Source organism: Thermobia domestica, unplaced genomic scaffold (assembly GCF_964235325.1).
Source record: "Thermobia domestica unplaced genomic scaffold, izTheDome1.hap1.1 HAP1_SCAFFOLD_644, whole genome shotgun sequence".
Lineage (NCBI taxonomy): Eukaryota > Metazoa > Arthropoda > Insecta > Zygentoma > Lepismatidae > Thermobia > Thermobia domestica.
This window is the reverse complement of record NW_027656354.1, coordinates 55,210-80,642: the sequence shown is the minus strand read 5'-3', so window position 1 is coordinate 80,642 and position 25,433 is coordinate 55,210. Positions and strand designations below refer to the sequence as shown.

Below are 25,433 nucleotides of genomic sequence, written 5' to 3'. Positions count from 1 at the left end.
TTCTAAACTTCGAAAAAGCCATTCTGTTATTTTTTCCCGTAAATCCGAAAATGGTTAAATTATAATGTTCTTGAATTTATACAATAGACATATGTCTTAAGAAATTCCAGACAGTAATGTGTGCCTCATAGCATTGTAACATCTTTAAATCAGAATCTCCAAATTCACTAGAACGTAGGTTAATAGATGTCAAGAAATACAACTTACAAAACTAGAGAGAATAAAAAAGAAACTTAATTGTGACATCACATGTTCATACATACCATTTTTGAACTGTATTTACAAACGTAATAAAGTTACAACTTCGTTGTTGAGATCTCTTCCGTGTGGACGTTTGCTGTAGGTGACTGTTGAGTTGTATCTTCGGCTTCAAAGGCTGGATTCACTGCACCCTTTCCGTTTACGTGGGATCCACTCTCTCCGTTTACTTGGGATCCACCCTCTCCGTTTACTTGGGATTCACCCTCTCCGTTTACTTGCGATCTTGAATAACATCTAACGTAACAAATTGACTCATTACTACACTATAACAAAATTAAATCACTATAATAGAAATAATGTTAAATAATAATAAGAGCTTTCAGTGGAAAAACGGAGCAACATGAGATAGTGAGAAGGCCTATTGTAGTGTCGACTACGAGACGAGAAATAAGACTTTTTTTTGCCTCGTCTCAATTCCAAAAAGATTCTTTCTCTTCTCCATTCACGAAAATATTTTCTCGTCCCCTCTTGTTTTGTAAATTTATGTAATTTTGGAGATGGCCTTGGTAGAATCTCGCCCTTAATAATAGCAAATTAAAATGCTATATAAGGATAACAGTTGAGTAATTAGTATTAATTAAAAATATACATAATATCTAATAAGTTCTTTAATCAATGTTCATACTCAAACGCACATAAAAATAGTTCACAACACAGAACTACTAGTAGTGACTAGTAAGAGGGCAAGTTTTTGGAGTATATATGAAATGCAGATACTAACTAAACTTCTGACCTCTTACAGTTGTAAGTAATGTAAGTGAAATAATAATATAGAAAGTCTGCCCAAAAAAATGTATACACTCTTTGTCATCCTGTGACAAACACCGTGTGCGTGGGTTTTCTCGGGGTTCTCCCGTTTCCTTTCACTTTCTTCATTCCACCCTTTCATTCTTTTTTCATCATCAACGTCTCCTTTAGCCTCACCGGCATAACCTTGGGATGAAAAACTCAAAGATTTCATTTCATTTAATTTCTTTGCCATCCTGCATCAGGATACTGACATTGAAAATTGTTCTGAAATTTAAGTATGTTGTAGTGTGGGTTTTCGTACAATAGATGTCGCCATTATTTTGTGTTTTAGTGCCGAAAGAAGAAGTTTTCCTTACTTTTTATCATGAAAATAATATTCTTAATAAAATACTAAATGTCATATTAATAGTTTAAGCAGTTTTTTAAAAATAGTTAAATAGTACTGCTTAAATAGTTTAAGACTGAGCCATTAAATCATGTATTGCTTCTGACACTTAACGAAAGTTCAACTTTAGACCTTCATTATTTCTGACCTAATCTATAATGTTTACAAGAAAAAAAATTAAATATTCAGAATGCACTTGCATATTCAGATGGTGCTGAATTACATAGGAAATCGAGTGCATTTGTAATGTACTAAACTGTAAGATCTATATTGAAATCATATTTATAATTGGATTATTGTATAATTACTTACGTATCTTTAAATATTAATAAACATTGTTTCATCGTATTTCAATCATTTTATCAATTTGTATGATGAGTCACGTTACATTAAAACAGTGTTTGGTCTTACAATCTCCTACTAAGGTTTCTCGTCTCTCTTGAATTTAAAAATGTAATTCTCGTCTCGACTCTGGTCTGTATTAACTCATATTTGATTATCGTTCATCGGACTTATTTATTTATTTATTTATTTATTTATCAACACAACAGACAATTGCCTAATTAGAGTGTTGAAATATTACAATATATTTTTACAACAGTTTTTAGAACCTTACGGAACATTGTGCATATATCAAGTTTATTATGTTTTTGACGTAATTTGCTGCAGACAGAGCATATCCTCCAAATTGCTGACTTGATGTTGAATTACAAGTATGTTGGTTCTAGACTCTTTGCAATAGAAGAGACCTGTATTATTAGTTCTAGTTCTAACTGAAGGAACATGGAAGTTTAATTATGATAATGAATTTAAGCAATCGAATTCATTTTGAACTATTTTTTGGAGAAATACCAGATCGGCAATATTACGTCTTTGTTCTAATGAGTAAATATTAAAATTGTCTACTAGTGTACTGCATTGGATTCCCTAAGTCAGAAGATGCAATAATTTTAAATCAAACAAAATATCTGTTCTGTATAGATTCTTACATTAACGTCATATAACGAATTTACGATATTGAAATGTATTAAATATAATTAAAAATATTTTTATGTTTTTTTTTTTTTAAAACGATGACTCATTAACAAACCTTTCAAAACATGGCATATAAAAACATGATTGATTTAAACCAAATTTTTCTGCTTCTTCAACTGTCTGTGGAAGATTCTGGTTCACTGTCTCTGGCAACAGAAAACTGACAATTCCACCTATTACTCCCAAGAGTCCGAGGATTATAAAAGTCAGCATTACATTGATGGTTCCCTATAAGAGAAACAATATTTGTGATTTATCAATTAGAAACTTACTTAATTCGATTCTCAGCAAAAGGTTGAAAATTTATGCTTTAATTAACATGCGACTAACTTAGTTATTATCAGGGTATGTCGAAAGCTACGTAAGTTGTTCCCACAAATTTTTTAAGATTAAGTTTCCTTGTTATGTGTTAAAATTAATAATAATAATCATAGGTATTGGTATTCTGTCATCATTGGCATATCACTTACTGCAAACAGAAAAGGTTCTAAAGTCAGACAACTGAGAAGGTTCTATGACTTGATCGCTAGCTTGAGACGAAATGTATATACATTTTTAAAGTCCCGACACTCTTACTCCCGAGCTGGTCCTACCGTAGCTACTTATATACCGTATATTGGTGAACCATTTATTTACCCTCGTTGATTTGGAAGCACGTACTTAATGTTGTACTACAATTTAGCACACACTTCTGAATTTCCATAATCAGTTACGGCTTTACTGCTTTCGCTTAGTGGCGTGCGACTGCGGTTCTCTAAATTCTTGTGTTTTGTTAATGTTGTTATTATTTAGGCTCAATTTCTCGTGTCCTCTTTTATTTTTCTACAAAAATAATACTTTTTAACTGCCTTCATTTAAAATATTGATATGTAGTTGAACAGCTGGGGAAATATTGTGCGTATGGCTTTGTTTACTATATGTATGAACTGCTTTCAAGGACTCGAAGTCATCAGTAGTCAACAACAGTCCCACTGTCTTCAGCTTTACATGACAGTTCCACATGATTCAGGGATGATTCATGCAGCAACACAACTATAATATACTGTAACAAACCGCCAATTAGTCAAATACGGAATGCGATAGTTATAAATGATTAACTACTGTAAATGAATGGCAATACACTGTTAGGGTTGCCACCTTATGGTAATCTTAAAGCTGGACACACGGAACGTGTGCAGATCCCCAATTTCTCAAACCCAAAATTTGTACATGAAACAATTTATCAAGAATAATAATAGTAGAAATACATATAATGTTCATGCATGAAAATTGCAATGAAAATTTTATCACACGACAGAAAACTTCCAGTCTCAATTTGTTGGCGGTTAATTGAACGTATTTTATGAATCGTTGAACCGGTGGAAGAACATCATTGACGGTGATTTCACTGTCTCCCAACACGAAATATTAGCGATAGCGCCATATCCATATCTCGTATTTACAGATACAAACCGAGAGTCCAAATTTACAAATGTCAATCCTAAGAATTTCTTTCCCATATTTTATAAGCGTTTTGGACAATTTTGTGTCCTGCCATGTAATTCAACTTTCTTAAGAGTGATTCGGGACAGGTGGCAACTCTATACACGTTGTGTTAGTTTATGAGCGTCTTAAACACCAAGTGATTGCTATTGAGTAGTATTAACCTCTTTTGCAATTATCCGTTTTGATTCCGATATCAATACTCGTTTCTCTTTCACTTCTTTGTTTTTGTTTCATTGTACCAACTATTTGTTCCTTCACAGCAAATATCCCTACCAGACACCCTTTCTCTCTTTAATTACATTTTCTCCTTTGCTATTACAACCACTTCTTCATTAGTTCTTCTTTCCACACAGATTTTTTTTTTTTCATCAGATAGGCGTAGCTATAAGATGTGTCGGGCTTGTCTGTGAACACCCTGATAAAACGTTTCTTATCGGAGTATATCAAGTTAACGGTGTGGATTTGTGTATCGAATAAATACACTAACATCCATTTTTCTATAAGACCAATACATTATCAACAATATATTCTGTAATATTTCAAACAAGATTAACAAATTGCAGAAGAAAGATCCTTGTATAAAATGATCGTGAAAGTATTAAGGCAACTCTGTTATAAATGAGTTTTAACAAAATATAAAACAAAGTGATTGTATAAAATGAATACATGTACTGATGCTGGTTCTAAGACTCCTCACTAAGATCCACATTCGTTTCTCTTATTTTCTGTTCATAACTCAGAGTCAGTATTAAAAACAATATGACTACTTTTAAAAACATCCAATTTAATACAAACAAAATACTATTGAATAGTATTTGTTTCAAAGATCTTTCACTAAGTGTCTGACCATAATGACCTCATCAAATGTGAATTCAAATTTAAACAAGTATGTTTTCGTTTTCATGTTAGTTTTTCTACTGCTAGTTTCAGTAGAAGAAGAAGATCTAAGATAGACTTCTTTCTGTTTGGTTGTTTGTTGAAGTTTAGCGTCCCTTTTCAGTACCGAAGTTATACAAGACGTGGATCTTCAGTTGAAATGGAATCCAAATCGCAGTAATACGTTCAATCCTTTCCTACCGGAAATCAAACCCGTAACTACGCACACCAAAGGAATCTGTCCTAGCCACTAAACCAGCAGAGAGTGTTTGAAATCTTTTCTTTGGATTATGAATTTATATGTTTAAAAACGTTTGTCATTTGTTAGTACCTAGGTTTCACTCGATGAAAATCAATATTGTAACCGGAGATGGAAACTATTCTTGTGGCACTGAATCCATATTACAAACTGCTTCTCGCTATCGATTTTTCATTATGACCATCCGTGTTGAAACTGAAAATGGTACTTTCTCACCCCTTCCTGTTTGTATAAAGAGATAAAGAGCGAAATGACAATCTTCAGATGCTGAATTCATATCAGAAAGCTATATCTCGCTATCTGTTACCATTTTCGCTCTATGGTGATGAGTATTGAAACCGGAAATGATAGTAATTTCTACCAGAGGATAAAACTTGGTATAGAGACTTTTCTTAAGATATTAAATTCATGTTTCTCGCTATTACAGCATTTGCACTATAGTGATTAACATTGAAGCACGAAGTGGTAGTACATTTCTATCATTTCCTTTTTAGTAAAGAAGTAAAGGTGGAAATCATATATATTCTTGGGACACTGAATTGATTCCAGAAAACTGCGTGTTGTTATATACTACCGTTTTCCCTCTAAGGTGATCAACGTTGAAACCAGAAATAGTTCATTTCTGCTACTTCCAAGTTGGATAAAAGGATAAATGTCAAGATTTCACTTCGGTATTTGGAGTCTGAATCCATTTCAGAGCCATTTCTTGCTATTACTTACCATTTTGCTCTCTGGAGATGAATACTGAGAGTGCAAGTGGTAGTGGCTTTTTGTTTTAGTTTTGGTTTTAGTCAGAGGTAAAAGTGAATCTCAAAAGGTAGGGGGACGGTAGGTAGCGGCATGACGTCAAGCCGTCCCCCTGCCTACCTTTTCCCATTGTAATTTTTTAGGAACTGGTGGGACGCCGTAAATATTTTTTGGAGGTGCGGAGATGGCGTCCGCCCACACTTTTATCCCTGGTTTTAGTAGAAACATAAAGATGGAAACGGAATATATTCCTAGGATATTGATTCGATTCTTTTTTTTTAAAAAAAAAAAGAAAACTGCTTATTGCTTTCTATTACCGTTTCTGATCTATGATGATCAACGATTTAATCGGAAATAGTTGGTCTCTAGGACTTCTGGATTAAACAGAAGGTCAATGGATTAGATTAACCTATTCGTGTTCCAAAAAATGCGCTTTTTCTTACCACTTTTGCTCTGATGCCTGTCAACAGATGAAAGGGCGAACAGACAAACACAGCTGTTCTATTTTTGATACAATTTGATTTTCAGTTTAGCGCCCCTTTCAGCTGGAAGGCTATAATAGACGTGGACCTACAGTTTAACATGGAATCCGAACTACATGCGCTCCCGCTGAGAATCAAACCCGGGTCTTCCTCACCACAGATGTGTATGCTAATCGCTTAGCCACTAGCGAGTTCCTGCTCTTCTATATAATTTCCTATACTTATGACTAGCATAGTTTGGAAGTCTTAACAACTAAAATGAATACAGTAATTTTGTTTTACGAAAAACTTTCCACTTTTCGAAAGATTTTTCGTTTCCCGTTTTTCGAAATAAAATTCGTTTTCTGGTTTTCGAAAAATTTTTCGTTTTACGAAAACTTTCGTTTTCCGTTTCTGAAAAGATTTTTCGTTTTTTGCGATTTTTTTATTTTCGAAAAATGGATTTTTCGCTGAGATATTTTTCGAAAAAAGTGTCCATCCCAATTCTTGGTATACCTGGCTTCCAACTCATGGGTTTAAAATTTACATCTTCTGGAAGATTCTGCGATGGCGTCTACGTACTGGGTCAAATCTTGCGTTGTGTGAAACTTGGCGTTTGTCAGCACGGCATGTTATCAGATGGAATGCTCTTTACAAGCACTCTTTCAAATCAAAGTCATTTTAGAGTGTATTAAACCATGTTTCAAGGAACTGGACGTTTGTTAGGATAATTCTCGCTAAATTTGTTAGTCAGTTGGGAATGACATAAAGTCTCGAACTGTTCTGTACTGAATCTATAGTAACCTTAAACTGTTCAGCTACCTCGTTACTTGTTGTAATGATGTTGATTTATGTACCGAATGATCTGGTTTATGCCCTTTGTTTTTTTTTTTTTCTTTATTTCACGATTATTGTTTTGGTCTATCACCTCTCTCCAAGTCACAGTTACTACTACTTGATTCAAAAGAACTAACATTCATACCACTAGTAAAATGTGCACTGTCTTATTTGATAAATTTACAATTGTGCATTTTTTTATTGTGAGGATGCTGAATTCAATAAAGCTATTTATAACATAGTTGTCCTTGGGGCTACGATAAAAATGACCTCAACTTTGGGATCTTTGAGTTACCGCTTATGCAAATAGTAAAAGTACCCATGCTTCGATATATTCCTAAATGCACTTTATTCGAGAATGCTTAATCCATTGAAATTATTTTTAAATATACCCTTCCTAGGGTCCCTAGAATAGTGTTCTCAGATTGGGGGAAAATGTATATATCCCAACGTTGAGGTAATTTTATTGTAATTCCATTAATGGATATGATTGAAAATGGTTCTCATGGACACAGGATTCTCGAACTAGTATAAAACGTTCGATTAGAAATGCATCGCTTTTACTATTGCTACAAGCAATACCTCAAAAGTACCAAAGTCGAGGTAATTTTCCTCATTATCCCTTGGACGAGTATACAGTTTATTTCTTACTTCTTTTAGTAGCATGTCATGTATTTTTTTCTAACTTGGCATTATGTTTAAAAATAGTAGTGGATTCAGTATCCTCAAATTAATATAAAAAGCGAAATTAGAAATTTATCCAAGCGTGGGCACTTTTTACTAATGGCGTGATCGTTAATTCTCTGTTCAAATTAGCAGTTGTTCCCAAGTGAAAAATTCCAAGTGCTCCAAATTCATGTGCAATTTCTCTCTTCATTTTCTACAATAGTTGGTAATCTTACAAACTGAACATACAAAGTTAATCAGTCGATCGTCATTTTGTTACGTCATACACCGATAAGTGTTACCAGACCCATTCATTTAAAACTCACTGATATTGTACGAAAATCCTTCCTTTGTCCGTATGCTTTACGCGAGTATTTTTTCATCCAGTATTGTATTGATTATCATTTTATTAACGATGTAACTACTTAATTTTCAATTTACCTCATTTTTTATGAAGTAGTTTATAAATAGTGCATATCTCTTGTCTGTTTCACCAATAGCACTGATAGTGTTTTAAATAAATATTATACATAGTACATAATGTATTTTTTTCTTTTCTCTTGGTCTCTCAGTTTTGTTTTGCTTCAATAATTGTCTTAACCAATTTATTATATATTATTATTTATATATTATATATTGCTTAAGTATAAGTTGACTATTCGGTATATTTAAAATTAATCTAACTTCAAATCCAGCTTAGAAGGAAAGCTATCCAACTCATCGACGAGTATCGCATTGAAAATTGCACAAGTGGAAGGACATATTGAAAGGTGGAAATATGCTTACTCTTACGATTCGCAACATCGCCGAACCGGAAGTAGGATGATCGTTCCCCCATAACATCTGAAAGTTATGTACTCTGGTCATACATGCCAGAATGTGATACACTGGAACCTGTTTTCTCACGAAGACAAATATTGCAAACTCAAGAAAATAAGTCAGTGGTGATTGGGATCTCTAGTTCGTCATTGATGATAACCGATGTCAAGTGCAACACGATATGATACACCGATCGTAAGTTCCAAACGAACACGTTTCCCTGGTGGAGAAATGGGACACGCTGAAACCACAACTCAAAAATGCATTTCTATGGTTATTATTATTGCTTTAGTATGACTTATTATTATTATTATTATTATTATTATTATTATTATTATTATTATTATTATTATTATTATTATTAATATTATTATTATTATTATTATTATTATTATTATTATTATTATTATTATTATTATTATTATTATTATTAATAGTAGTAGTAGTAGTAGTAAGGACTGTATCGAAAAGTAACTATCAACATGTATCATTAACAGGAATAAAAATGGAAGGAGATGTACAAAGGAAAAAGACAATTTGTTACACTACGGTACTTGTTGAATACAAAGAGAAAAAAAGTATACATTTACAGTTCGTGTCTGATGAATAAACGAAGCTTTCGTCGAACACCACCCAATAGTTTCTGCACAATATTGGCGGTGCATTTTCTCATTGCGTCAGACCAATATTTTCTGAATTCAGCCATGTTCCTGGCAGCTTTACCACCCTGTTTGACATTTTTCTTCACAAGTACCCAATACCGTTCAATAGGTCGGAGCTGAGGGCAGTTTGGTGGGTTCACCTGTTTTGCAACAAAATCCACTTTGTGTTTAATGTACCAATTTAGCGTAGATTTAGCGTAGTGGGCCGTCGCCAAATGCGGCCAAAACAATAGGGGAACACTGTGATTTTTATACAAAGGGAGCAATCTTTTCTGTAGACATTCCTTTTCAAATATTTCGGCATTAATAGTTCCCTGTGTATAGAAAATTCCAGATCGTAAGGCGCACGAACAAATTACTTGCCGCACGAGCACTTTTGGTCCACATTTGTCAACTGAAACACATTTGACCGAGTCATCCACATCTTCATCTTTGACTTTTGTATAATATTGAGGGCCAGGAAGTGTTGTAAAGTCCTCCTTCACGTAAGTTTTATCGTCCATCAAAACACATTGTCCTTCCCTGCTCACAAATCGTTCATACAATTTGCGAACTCGTGATTGTGCTCTCAATTTCTGCTTAGACGATTCTTTGGCTATATTTGTTTTCTGTAGGTTTTCAAATTAATCCTAGTTTTAATTCTTTGAACCATTGCGATCGTAGTACCTGCCTTTTTCGCTAAATCGCGAACAGATAATGATGGATTTTGTTTAATTAACCTCACCACTTTCTGGCCCAGTTTTAGGTAACCTGCACCCTTTTTTTCTCCCCGATCTCGGCAAATCTGTAAAAGTAAAATGATTACCAAATTTTTCAATAATAGTTTTCGCACTTGCATGTTGCACTTTCATCTGTTTTGCTATCTGATTGTAGGTAGCTCCTTTTTGGGAACACCATTTGTGCAGAATTTTGCACCTCACTTTCCTCGGAATTCGTCCCATAGCCTATGCAACTCCTCACACGGCATTCAACATGGTACAGCAGCTAAGTACAACTTGCGAACTAACCCACAGACTGTGTGGACTCACTTTCAGCTGCCTGGCCCGTGCCTACCAGCGCTACCAATGTTGATAGTTACTTTTCGATACAGTCCTTAGTAGTGTAATTAGCATTATTATTATGAGCAGTATGATGAGTAAAAATAATAATAATGAGAAGAGGACAACAAATAGACTATATTGTTGGGCCCGTTCAGTAACGAAGGACTTCGGCCCGTCTTGAGTATCCTCTAACACTGCTATAAAGGTTTCAGAATCCACAACCATACCCCAGCCAGGATTTGAAGTCGGGACACTTTAGTGGCTGGGTTGACGCCTCAACCCACACGAATACGAGGTCTGCAAGAAGAAGAAATAGTATAGGACATGGTTTCTCAACCTGGGGGTCGCGAAGATAAATGAAAGAGATAAATATAATTAGAATCTAATACCAGAAAATATTTTTTAAAAATAATTATTATTTTGAATGTGTTCTCATAGGCAATTTTTATTTGTATACATACTGTCATGGACAACAAAAAATTGGTCTACTAAACATTTTCAACAGGTGCAGAATTGGTTAAAAATCAATTTAAATGAAAGAGGTACGATATGAAACTAATGAGAACTGCATATTGAAATACCAGAAGAATGCAAATGCATTTTTTTTTTTTATCATATGACCCAAAATTGAGGGAATTATGAAGTTTTAAACTTTTCAAACGGCCTTCATTTTGGAACAGTATGACGAATCGGATTTGATATTTGTAATACGAATGAATAGACCAAATTCGGTTTTAATCCATTCGCTTTTAGGGAAGTTACTGTATCCACTATATACCATCAATGGATTCTAATACTATAGAAATAGATTTATATAGTGAGATCTCCGCAATAGGTATATTAAAAATCCGACACAAGCTTATTACAAGCCAGAAATTATACGGGGATCGCTAGCAAGAGAATGTGATAATATGGGGGGGGTGTGATCAGAATTAGGTTAAGAATCACTGGTATATTATTATTATTATTATTATTATTATTATTATTATTATTATTATTATTATTATTATTATTATTATTATTATTATTATTATTTCTTTGTCGTCTTCTTCGTCTCATTGCCGACCTCATGTTCGTGTTGGTTGAGGCGTCAAGCCAGCGACTAAAGAGTCCCGACTTCGAATCCCGGCTGGGGCATGGTTGTGGATTTTAAAACCTTTATAGCAGTGCTAGAGGACACTCAAGACGGGTCGAAGTCCTTCGTTACTTAACGGGCCCAACAATATAGCCTATTTGTTGTCTTCTTCTCATTATTATTATTTTTACTCATCATACTGCTCATATTAATAATGCTAACCATACTACTACTACTACTACTACTACTACTACTACTACTACTAATAATAATAATAATAATAATAATAATAACCATAGAAATCCATTTTTGCGTTGTGGTTTCAGCGTGTCCCATTTCTCCACCAGGGAAACGTGTTCGTTTGGAACTTACGATCGGTGTATCGTATCGTGTTGCACTTGACATCGGTTATCATCAATGACGTACTAGAGATCCCAATCACCACTGACTGTTATTTTCTTGAGTTTGCAATATTTGTCTTCGTGAGAAAACAGGTTCCAGTGTATCACATTTTGACATGTATGACCAGAGTACATAACTTTCAGGGGTTATGGGGGAACGATCATCCTACTTCCGGTTCGACGACGTTGCGAACTTACTCGTAAGAGTAAGTACATTTCCATCTTTCAATATGTCCTTCCACTTGTGCAAGTTTCAATGCGATACTCATCGAGGAGTTGGCGAGCTTTCCTTGTTAATATTTTTTCTGTCATTGGAATTTTTCTCAACCCTGACATAACTACTTCTACTTCGTGTATTGCAGTTTCATTGTTAAGAACTTAAATAATTTCTAACCGTAGAACATTTCCACTGATATATTTTTGTAACTATGGATATGTTTACTAATTACGTTATTACACTTACTAGATAAACAATTAAAGGCGCTGCAATGGATGCAACATGGCCTGAAATGTTGACAAAGTTAATTCCTTGTCCACGAACTTCAGTTGGTATCAGCTCAACGCTGTATTGTAGACCTGTGTTCATGGCCATTGTTATACTAAATCTTCCACCAGATGCCAATATAGCCACTACTAGGGAATTACCTGAAACAACGTACTGGATTTCAATTTTTTACATAGCCATTTTTACAAAATAATCATATTTATACATCTTGTATACATCTTGCTTCAAACATCTGTAGTAAGTGGTAACAGATGAATTTCCAATATTTCTAACAATTTTGTGATAATTATATTCGAACTAATTACATTATTTTTCTAAAAATCTTCAAAATATTATCTTGACTAAATGTAGACAGTCTCCGAGTTACGTTTATTCAGTATACGTAGTTATATACATAAGCAATTTCCGATATAAATTCAATTTACTAGCGGTACGTACATCTGAAATAAGAAGTAGCATAAGAAATTTGTAAGTTCTACTTTGAGAGCGTCTAATTCATGTGACATCACTTCCTCCAACATCGCTAAAACTAAATGATCCTGGTAATTGGTAACTAATTATTGCTATACTGTTATTATTAGTTAGTTATCGGTGCTGTAAGAACATAAGATTCTGTATCCAATTTATAAAGCATATTATGTCATTGAGTTTGGTATTGCAGTATTTCTAAACAGTATTTTTTGAAAGTGTTCGAATTTTTTGTACGTGTTTACGTCAAATTTGATGTTATCGTAAAAACTAGACTTAAGCAAAGAGCCCTGGAACGATCCATTTACTCAAGTCGAGAACTATCTGTAGTTATTTTGACTTCATTTTCAAAGTTGAAAACTTACATTTAACGGAAAGAAACATTCATTCTAAATTAGTAAGTATAATCAATTTAAATTATTCAAGCTTATTACAGAAATATGCTGAGTTGTTTAGCTCAGCTTTATGCAATGTTTGACAAGTTTTATTTTGTGTAGGACTTTCTGTCTGACAACATTGAGAGATGATGTTGAACGACGTGATAGTAACTAGTTAAGAGACATTATGGCTATTGCACTAAGAATATGATGAAATGCACACGACTCAACTCAAAAACACTTTTCAGATGATCTTATGTGTAAGACGAAATTATATCAAGACAATTATAATTTAAATTAGTTAGAGTTGGAGAATTCTGTTAGGTATCAAATCAAAGATTTTTAAAAATAAAATAACTATATATTAATATCTTTATAGATAAGACGCGGTATATAGATGAGAGAGGGTAATAAGGGACAATTTTTCTTGTTTTTTTGATCATTTTTATTAAAAAAACAAGTTCTTTTCTACCTGCTAGAAAAAAATGTGATACGAGACCTAAATTCTTTCTTTCCTGTCAAATTTCTCTATCTATGTAGAATACTACACATGATTAGGAACACATGTGCAGTATTTGTTTCTCAATTAAATTCCTGTTACCTAGATATGCAGGCTGAAAATACGCCAATAGATAGAGTTAATGTATTTCTCTGTCTCTCTCGTCATGACAGATCTTAACTCCGGTCGCCTGGATTCGCGATTTAGTAATCAGAATAATGAATTCAGAAGAAAATAAGGGCGAAAGAAGAATATAGTAAGCTATCTACCCGAACGAAGTACAATTTATTCCTTGATACTAAAGAAGAATATATATAGCAGAGAAATAACTAAGTGATTTTGAATATTTCATGTGGGAGTTATTATATAGTATAATGTGTTGTTTGATTTACACACATTTCTTACTCCATATTAAGCAAATAAAGTCATATTTTTTGAATGCTTCAATGTTTTAAAACTGAACATTAATCCGGTAAATTCGTTTGTGAATTGTTCATTCATAAGCTGACAAAAGCATCTTATGTTAACGTGTTAACTTTTATCAAAAATATTTTCGTAACAAGTTAACGATATATTTTGTTTTCGAAGGAAGGTGGTGGTACTATTTAGAGTATGTTTATCTTGGCACACTTCCCGCCAATGCACTTGGTTGGCCTTTAAGTCTAGGCATCAACTTGACAAAAGTGCTCTCCTTTTCAAGTTTAAGGGCAAATCATAATTTGGGATCCGATATTTTTTGAATGTATACCCATCACTGATCACAAAAATGCCTCATGCTAGAGAAAACACCTCACGGGAGGGGAGGGGGAGGGGGACAAAGCCGGAATTTTAGCCGTTTCTATTATTCACTGTAACTCCGTAACCGTTGGAGCTAGAGCATCCAACCTATTTTTTTATTTTGTTTGTTTAATCGTCTTCTACAATTTAATTCTAGTGCATTTTTTTTAGCTAAATGTAATGGTTTTCTTGTTATTTTCATTTTTAGTCAGTTTTGGTTGCGCGTGACGTTAGTTTTTTAGCCACAGATTCTTTACAAGATGGAATTCGGGAAAATGTTTCTCTAAACTTTTTCGTCATTTTATGCTCTTTCAAAAAGTGTATTATTAGTGTAGGACTAATAGTGCCTGAGTTATAAGCGACTTTATTCTGTCGTGTGCGAAACTGATCACGGCGCGGCCTAAAAGTTACCTTTCCAGAAACGGTAAATATTAGCAGCTGATGATGATTAAATATATAGGGTTGGCATAACTTTTTTATCCAAAATACGGACAAGGAAAGATGCCGGTTCTGGGCCCTCCCCCCCAAAGCTCGTGTGGGCCCCCAGTATTCTGATGAATATGTATTTTTATTGTTACATGGGCCCTGTCCATTTCAATTCAGGCAGATTTTAGAAAATCTGTCAGGGTGATGTCACAGATATCCATTATACTGTAATATAATGTTCTAGATACAAAATGATGAGACCCATATTTTTTTGTTTCGGAGAAAAAAAATGTTGAGCCGACTTAGGCTGCTTCAAAGTTCGAGGGCCATTTTGTCATAAGTTTTGGCGCCAAAAAATATAAATGCCTGTTTCTCAGGAACTATGAAAGATATTTTAGTCGGGTTTTTTGTATTTGAAAGGTAATGGAAAGGCCTTTCAAATGCATGTACAACAAACCTCATATGCAGCGTTTGGGATGTGCTATTAATGAAAATACAAAAAAATAGCCCCTTTTTGGAGCCCCAAAATCTCGAAAAGGCCACCCTCAAAAATTATGTAATTTGCAGGACAGTTACAGCAATACCTCACGTTGAACATATATAAATTACAGAGGGTGTATATTCCTGGTTTCAATTTTACAAATGATCTGTGTAAGCAAATTTACAAGCTGAAAAGGTGATCCTCACATTTGATGTGCCAGATAGACAATATGAACTAGCAGTATCGGTATTTCATATGTGTGTTCTGTGCATGAAAGCTTCCTGTACACTGGCTGTTTCAGTATCACGGATAGCATGAAGTCTTCCAGATTGTCCAAGAGGATGTGGTGGAGAAAGAACTTGCAGAACATTTCGCAAAGGTATGACGCACTGATGTTCATGTTGCTGAATTCTACGAGGGTCACTACGAAAGTTTTGAGATACGCATTGTTGTGGCACAGTATTTGAATTCCAACAATTGCATTCGGTAGTGGTATCCAGAGCGAAGAAGCGAAGCAAGTTTCAACTCGCCTCGCTTATCGGCGTGGCCGTATCTCCTTCACTTGTTTGTTGATGTGAGCAGTATTCGGCCGTCTAGAATGGAGCTCGAAAGGGAACATTTTCGGGCATTGATCCTTTACGGTTTCAAAAGTGGAACACAAAGCCTTGACCATTTACAGGGGGCATTTGGGGAACTTGCTCCTTCCCGTGCTGCAATTTTTCGGTGGTTTGGTGAATTCAGAAGAGGCCGGGCATCGCTTAAAGATGAAGAGTGAGCTGGACGTCCAAGAACTGGATTGCGTGGGATCCTGCTTCACAATGACAACGCGTCCGCACACACGGCCAACATCACAATTCAGTTTTTAAAATCTACGGAGGTCAAACTTATGGCTCATCCGCCGTATAGCCCTGACCTGGCCCCGTGTGATTTTTTCTGTTCTCTAGGATCAAAGATCGCATGCGTGGCAAGAGGTTTTGCAGCCCTGAAGAAGCTGTACTGGCTTACGAGAATGAACTTTCAACACTTGAAGAAAAAGACTGGCAACACTGCTTCCAAAAGTGGTTTTCAGGATGCAAAAGTGTGTACAGTATAATGGTGAATACTTTGAGAAATGTACGTGTTAAATTGATTTTAAGTATGTAAGTTATTTCACATCTCCAAACTTTCGTAGTGATCCTCGTATCAGGAAATTTATAGCCCTTTGCGGGTCCATGTGGAAGCATAAAATTTACATGCACTTCCTGTGTCTCGAAGTAAATTGCATTTGCTTTTGCAACCCACCAGCAGTCGTCATAAATAATAGCCAGAAACGTTCCCACCTTTATGTCGCGAAGTCGACAGTGCCGCACAACACGAGTGCTGTTGCCAATGGTAACTTTCACCTGTTGTTTCTCATGATGGGCAGTTCTTGCAACGGAAACCACAACATCATTGCCAGTTCCCTCTGCATGCCATACATGACTTTTTTTAAATCATTTTCACTGGCGGAACATGTTCCCACTCTATGTGTTTTTCGTCACGGAATGTTTGAATCTCTGCAAATGGAATGTAGAGCAGTGTAATATCTGATGTATATGTCTGAACAACAGTCTGAAATTCTGCTGCAGTCTGAATGCACTTCATATGCCCAGTTGATAAATTGTGTCGTGTACCAAGGTGTTTAACTGTACCGCCAACACCGTAACATGCTGATTTTCCATGCCCAGTGGCTGTGAAAATCCATTTCCTGATTGGAATGTTGAACGTTCCAAGTTCATGGAGTTGGTAACGATTTTTAACACTTTCAGCCCCATGTGTATCTTTTTGATACACAGTAAGGGTTTACTGATGGACCACGTGTATCAAATAGATACACATGGGCTGACAGTGTTCATAGCAACCTGTAGTCTGGTCCCGGGATGAAATTTACTCAAACAGGGTTGGGGCTGAGAGTGTTAAAGTAACTTGCAGCTCCATCTGATATAACCGTTAGTGCTGCAATTGCACCTCCATTCTCAGTATTGCAACTAATGATTTTTTTAATAGCCAGAAGAGCATGAGCAGAGTCATGGGTGCTGTCATCACTGACAATAGCAAAACTTTTTGTACAGTCTCCCTTATATGCTACTGCAGTGAATATAGACACCTGGTCGTTTTTCCACTGGTAGCTTTGAATGTCATTTTGTAGGAGAACTGCCCAGTTTTCAGCGAAATCAACGTGAAGCACTACGTGTTGACTGTCTCTCTTTGCTGTGTTTTTTCCTTCTGTCACTGTTTTTCTTTGAATGTATTTCACATGCAAGTGTGGAATAGCTTTGACTGTCCATTTAGCAATGTCGCGAATGAACATACCTACTGGAACTGTCTTTTTGATTAGGTCCCCATCTCCCAGATTGCAAACGATATGTCTTCACTGTCCTCTTCATCAGGTAATCCCAAAGACTCTAACGTGATTCCAGCACTCCTGGGACATTCGCCACATTCACCAAGAAACCACAATTATTTTTCCACCAACTAGCATGTTACATAAGCATCTATGATTGTTTTTTCGTTATGGGTTCTTATAATCTATATAATGCTGTTCTTTACGTTTTGTTTGGTTTGAATTTACACTTCGGGTATTGTTTATCCATTAACAATCTGCTGCAATCACGTGCTGACAAATTGTGATTCTGTTTACGTTTCAGCTTGTAAAGGTGCTCATGCAAATCGTTTGTAAAATTGAAACCAGGAATAAACACCCTCTGTAATTTATATATGTTCAACGTGAGGTATTGCTGTAACTGTCCTGCAAATTACATAATTTTTGAGGGTGGCCTTTTCGAGATTTTGGGGCTCCAAAAGGGGGCTATTTTTTTGTATTTTCATTAATAGCACATCCCAAACGCTGCATATGAGGTTTGTTGTACATGCATTTGAAAGGCCTTTCCATTACCTTTCAAATACAAAAAAACCCGACTAAAATATCTTTCATAGTTCCTGAGATACAGGCATTTATGTTTTTTGGCGCCAAAACTTATGACAAAATGACCCTCGAACTTCGAAGCAGCCTAAGTCGGCTCAACATTTTTTTTCTCCGAAACAAAAAAATATGGGTCTCATAATTTTGTATCTAGAACATTATATTTCAGTATGATGGATATTTGTGACATCATCTTGACACCCCCTGCCTGTCTGCATTTGGAATCCACCCATGTTTTCTTTTATGAATATACAAACCCCCATCTGAATGCCCCCTCCAAATTCACAGAGAAATCGGCGCCCTTGCGGACAAGCCTTAAAATGACGACCCATCAAAGATACGGTGCCCAAATTCAGAACAAATATTTTGTAATTTCCTACCTAAAGATCACCTTTTCAGGTTATTACACAATTGCTTACTGTAATACTTAAAACACTATTGGAAATTAACATGCTTTTATCTTTTTTTCATTAATACAATTATAATAAATCATGCCATTAAATTACGTATAATAAATCTAACCAAAACAACCCTGAAATGGAGAAATGAGACACTTTTTAAAACATAACCTACTGAATTAATAGTAACTAAAATATAAGTTAAATGATGAAAACACAATATTTTTTTTCGACCGAGATTTTAGCGATTCCCGACTCGGAAATTTTCGGGCAGCTCCAAAAACTGTCAAATACGGACATTTTCCTATTTCATGCTTTGTACGATACGGACACGGATCCAAAAATACAAACGGTCCGTACAAAATATGGACATATAGCAACCCTATTAATATATAATATAATCTTGTCTGCCTGCAGGTATATAATCCTAATGTTTAAGTCTCTCTATAATATAATTAAAAATATCCATTTTTAATATGAATTGAGGGGCTTTTCGGAAAATAATCCTTGTCAAAACACAAAATTTCTCTGAAGAATGAAAAGAGAACTTTCTCTAATACACAATATGAGAAACTCAGCAAATCTGTTTCTTTATACGTGTCTCTGATACCTTCTTAAACATGCACAAACATGCAGCTTTCTATTCATTTTTCTGAAGAAAAAAATAGTTTCCACAAATGTTGTTTGTGCTACAAGTCCTTCGAATTATGTAGTACAATGGTACTGAGCGAAATAGAGCAGGAACCAGATTTCAAAATTGCCTTCAAGAGAGAATCATGAACAATTTGTCATCCATATTTTTTAACGTTTGAACTGTTAAATCTTAGAGAACAAGCACTTGCCTATTATTAAGATTGTGTACAGTTGCTATAATACAATAAATCTACAAGAAACCTAATAGAAGGAAACCACATGGTTAATAAATCTCTACACAAGAGAACAAATTATTTGATTTCTAGAATTAGTTCTCAATAATATTATGTCACTCTTATATCCTAAAAAGATAAAGAAATTTGTGATGTCATTAATGCATCATTCAGTCTTCTTCATCACTCTGTTCATTAACTGATATTGAATTTTTACACTTACACTTATCAGCGTTTCCCAAATTGCTGTTTGGTAATGGGATCCTTTCATATGTTGTTTCAGAGCATCACTAATTGGAGGTAATCTCCCCAGATTGCATTTTCCTAAAAGTAGGAGCTTAGCTCTATCTCAGATCTTCATATTAACCTTGAGGAGTTTTGTCAAAAACAGTTTTGCAGATTCGATAGGGTTTACTGATAAAGGAATCTGTCTTAAGGAAAATAAAAGGTTACAGTTCTCTGAGTGAGTAAACCATAAGCAGATAATGCACTGCTGGAACTATCACCTTCAGAACTCTTTATTGCTGTTTCCGGTAGTTTTAAAGATTAGAAAACTGTTAAATCAAACTACGAGATCGATGTTCAAAATCTTGAAGGGAAACATGAAGCAGATTCTAGAATGATACTTCATGCTGTGAATCACAATTCAGAAAGAATTGTTATGATGAGTGGAGACACTGATGTATTCCTGCTGTTGATACACCATTATGACAAAATTTCTTGTAAAGAATTTTACATGGTGGCAGGATTTCAAAGGTAAGAAGGTTTATTTCATTTCACCACCTTTGCCACCAGTTATCGGAGAATGAGAAGAGAGAGAATGGCTTATCACGTTTCACTTGGATGCGACATAGCGTCATATCCAGTTGTATCATCAAAGATAAGAATTGTCTACTTACTCATGTCAGAAAACTGTGACGTTTTATTTTCCTTAGGACAGATACCTTTATCTGCAAGCGCTATTGAATCTGCATAACTGTTTTTCAGAAAGCTCCTCAAGGTTAATGCGAAGATCTGTGATGAAGCTAGGCTCCTACTTTTAGGAAAAAGCAGCCTGGAGAAATAACCTCCAACATATAAAGATATCCCATTACCAAACAGCAATTTGAGAAATGTTGATAAGTGTGAGATTGATCTACCAAGGCCAGAAGACTCCGGATGGTACTTGGAGGATCAAATTCTGAAGCCAGTTTTGAAAACGCTCGAAGATATTCCCAAGGCTTCTTTAGAAATTACCATGTGTAGCTGCCAGAAACTTGAGTGTGTAAGTTCGATATGCAAATGTAAGAATCGCAGTTTCTTATGCACTCCAATATGCAGTTGTCTGAGCGAGTATAAAAATTCAATCAGTTAATGAACAGAGTAATAAAGAAGACTGAATGATGCGTTAAAGACATCACAAATTTGTTTATCTTTTTCGAGATATAAAGGTAACCAAGAAAGTTCTGTCGTTTTTTGTGGAAGTCTGTGTTCAATTGGCCCTCACACTGTGAGTTGAATGCGAATGGGGATAAGGCGAAGGTCAGTTGTTGGTGTGGGTATATCCAATATACTACATGGTTCTGAGAGTTTAGTTACACCGAGAACTTGCGTAAGGACAAAGTGAACATGGGACCTCCACAGAGCGTCATAAGGGCGTGTATGCTGCACGAGTTCAAACAGGGATCAAACGTTGCTGCAGCAGGACGGAAGATATGCCAGGCCTTTGGTGCGGTTGTCGTGATTACGCGGACAGTGCAGCGGTGGTTTAACAAGTTTAAGGACGGTGACGAAACACTCGAAGACGCAATACTTGCCGGAAGACCAACACATGTACAAAATGAAGATCTTCAGGCAGCAATTGGGGCGAACAGTGGCCATACATGTGAGGAACTGAGACTACAATTCAGTGTGAGTGAGAAAACCATTCGGCAGCATCTGCATCTACTTGGGAAGCAGTACAAGTTGGGTCGATAGGTTCCACATAATTTCACTCCGAGCTAGAAGGCAACCCTTGCAGACACCTGAGTTATATTGCTGTCTCGTCTGAGGAAGGAGCCATTTCTGGACAAGTTGTTGACATGTGATGAGAAGTGGGACCTGCATCGTGCATCGGGACTGCTACCAGCTGGTCAGAGTATCAATACGACTGTGTACTGTCAGCAGTTTAGCCGTATTCAAGAAAAACTCAAAACTCTGGAACCAACACTTCTGAATCGCAAAAAGGTTCTCGTGTTACAGGACAACGCTAATCCCTACGTGGTTAGGATGACTCGAGACACTATTCCATGCCTTGGTTGGGAAACACTTTTGTATCCGCCATACTGCTCGAACATTGCACTGTCCGATTATCAGCTGTTCCGTTCCTTGGACAATCACCTTAAGGGACGCTAGTTCAAATCCCTAGTAGAGGTGCAAAATGCACTTGATACTTTCTTCGCTTCACGGCCCACCAAGCTCTACCGCGATGGAATCTATGGCCTTCCAGAATATTGGCAGAAGGTCGTAGATGTTGATGGGGAATATTTTTGATCTTCCAGGTACATTTTAGGAGACATATCGATATTCAAAAGTGGTGAGTGAAAAAGCGAAAAAAAAAACTTTCTTGGTTACTTTTATATAAGAGTGGCATAATGTTATTGAGAACTAATTCTCGAAATCAAATAATTTGTTCTCTTATGTAGATATTGTTTAAGTATATAGTTTCCTTCTATTACGTTTCTTATTATAGTTTTTTTTATTTTTGTATTATAGCAACTGTACACAATCTTAATAATAGGCAAGTGCTTCTTCTCTAAATAAGATTTAACAGTTTAAAAACTGATCATTTATAAAGTGTGTTAAGCATATCGTAGTTTTTGCTTTTTTTCTTACCGTTGCAGTAAGTATTAAGAGGGAAAGGTGGTAATATATTAAAAAAAAAAAAAAACGTGGATGGTAAATTGTTCATGATTTTCTCTTGAAGGTTATTTTGAAATCTGGTTTCTGCTCTATTTTGCACAGTATCATAGTAGTACATAAATCGAAGGACTTGTAGCAAAAGCAATCCTTGTGGAAACAAGATTTTTTTTCCAGAAAAATGAATAGAAAGCTGCATGTGTGTGCATGTTTAAGAAGGTAACAAAGACACATATAAAAAAACAGATTTGCTGAGTTTCTAATACGGTGTACTAGAGAAAGTTCTCTTTTCATTCTTCAGAGAAATTTTATGTTTTGACAAGGATTATTTTCCGAAAAGCCCCTCAATTCATATTAAAAATGGATATTTTTAATTATATTATAGAGAGACTTAATCATTAGGATTATATACTTGCAGGCAGACAAGATTATATATATATTAATCATCATCAACTGCAAATATTTACCGTTTCTGGGAAGGTAACGTTTGGGCAGCGCCGTGATCAGTTTCGCACACTAGAGAATAAAGTCTCTTATAACTCAGGCACTATTAATTTTACACTAACATGAGTATACATTTTTTGAAAGAGCATAAAATAACAAAAAACGTTTAGAGGAAACATTTTTCCGAATTTCATCTTGTAAAGAATCTGTGGCTAAAAAACTGACGTTACGCGCAACCAAAATTGAGTAAAAATGAAAATAACAAGAAAACCATCACATTTAGCTCAAAAATGTACTAGAATTAAATTGCAGGAGACAATTAGACAAACAAAATGAGAAAAGTTTGGATGCTCCAGCTCCAATGGTTAAGGAGTTACAGTGAATAATAGAAACAGCTAAAATTTCGGCTTCGTCTCCCCCCCCCCCTCCCGTGAGGTTTTTTTTCTGGCATCCGGCATTTTTTGTGATCAGTGATGGGTATATATTCAAAAAAATATCCGATGCCAAATTGTTACATGATTTACCCTTAGAACTCAATTTTTAAACCTCGATGCCTAAACTATTTAAAGTATTTTCTGCTAACAGTCACGTGAATATATTAATTCAATAGACGTCTTATTGGTCTTATCGTGTAGGTGACGTTAGTTGTCATCCAGCCCATCAAATGAAGTCATTGCTATTTGGCGGGTAGTTGAAGTGCTCAGTTGCCACACGCAAACAGGTGTGTCAGTGATTTGTGAGTAGTGTTGCGTTTTGCTGTGTTTCCTAGCGGATTGTAACTCTCTTCTTAACCGTGGCGTGGACAAGGGCATCGTTAAGGGGGTGTAAGGGGGGAGCCTCCCCCCAATGTTACCAATTTCTTGGTAAGTTAGCAAATTAAAATACCTAGTTGGCAATTTGAAGAATGCCGTTTTGTTCAATTGACTTATTTGGTTTAACATTTTCTTAGCTACCCAGTTGCTATAAATTATTATCAGTTCTTTTATAGACTTGGCATTAATTTTGTGTAGTTTCCTATCTTGAAATAAATTGATATATTCGTTTAAAGCTTCTTTACTTGTTGCAAATGATCACACTTCACTTTTGTCCATTTGATATTCCTAAACATTTTGAAAAATCTTTAATGAAAAATCGAAAAATTGTACTGTACAAACATCGACAGAAGAAAATGCATATTTCGTAACAAAATACAGATTACAAAATGAGGTTATAAAGCAGATTACCTGTTATTTTATTAGTTGTTTCTATTTGACAAAATGTTTCTTGCATATTTATATAAAGTGTTTGTTTGACATTGAATAAAACAAATTGTATTATTTTGATCGAAGAAAGCTAAGTGGTTTTCAGACTTCAATTTCATTATTTTAAATAAACTATGTCCTTCTGTATAGCTCCATGTTGGATACAAGTGTTCAACAGTTCTCAGACAAAGTAAAAATTATGGTCAATCGACCTTCTTCTGAACCTTGTCATTTTATCCGAGTTTCTTACAATTGAATCGTTTCAATTAAGAAAACAATATTAAAAATCTTTATTAGAGGTACTTACTTGCAGGTACCATAATTAACACAATATAAAATAATCCACTGAATACCAAAGATATGAAATAAGTCCATCGGCGACCCAGTGTCTCGAGGAACAAGATAGTTAACATATCGGCAGGAAATTCCAAGGATCCAGTTATGGTGAAGATTACGAATATATTAAAATCAAGATTTGTTAGATTTCTTATGTGCCCATCATAACACACCGTGATTGTCATCCTAAAGTAAGGAAAAGATAATTTGCAAAGAATTTAGCCTAGATCATTAATACCTCGAAGTCTCAATAATGTCAAGGTAAGAAGTAGCGATAAACTGTTTTAGCTTTATTTTCTAAATGTTGCATTTTCTAGCGTATTTTTTTGGTAAATATTTATTCACCCCAGAAAATAATATGGAATTCTAGCCTATAATAGTATAAACTCAATGTACGAAACCACCAGTGGTTTCCACTAAATATTATACACATCATGCTTCAGCAAATATGATAGAACATGTGTTTCAATAGAGACGTTTTTCTACATGTTCTCATACACTTTGAATACACGTTTCATAGGCAACTTTGACTAAGGCAAAATTGCGAACTTTTCACTGTAAGTTCTATGAAATAATGAATTCCTCTATTTTGATTGTTTTTAAATCTATTATTTTAGCTGCTTTTGTAACAGTTGATGATATTCATGAAGTCTAATTTCTAAAACAGTATCTGGATCACTTTTATGGATAGAATAATGCTACACTTCTGAATAATTTAATAAATAAAAATGGCCAAAGAGTGAATATCATGTTTCTGCATCCTCGTATATATGACGTTCGTTTTCATAAGCGAACTGAAATTTTAAATTAAGTTTAAAATTTACTTGTACAAACATTTTCATAGGAGAACAAGTTACAACTTTTTTCTCATATGAAAATGTTTGTATAAGTATCATGTTTTACCATCCATAAATATAGTATCCTTGAATTTTAAGGAAAAATCAATGAAGGAAGAAATGAGATCAATGTGGTTTGTTACATAACAGAAAAACATCTGAAACGTTTTAAGTAAATTTTTGACCACAGTTAGTATCTATC

At 35.0% G+C, this 25,433-nt stretch overlaps 1 protein-coding gene across 1 annotated transcript in view; it reads right to left on the bottom strand.

Moving 5' to 3' along the window:
- The window catches only part of LOC145677133 (solute carrier family 22 member 3-like), a gene marked incomplete at its 3' end in the record, with an annotated part of 75,564 nt that overhangs the window by 11,591 nt on the left and 38,540 nt on the right, over positions 1-25,433 (bottom strand). The window contains 4 exon segments of the mRNA XM_081747777.1: positions 264-495; positions 2,487-2,659; positions 12,223-12,404; positions 24,367-24,581. Of these exon segments, the coding sequence (XP_081603903.1) occupies positions 297-495; positions 2,487-2,659; positions 12,223-12,404; positions 24,367-24,581 (769 nt within the window).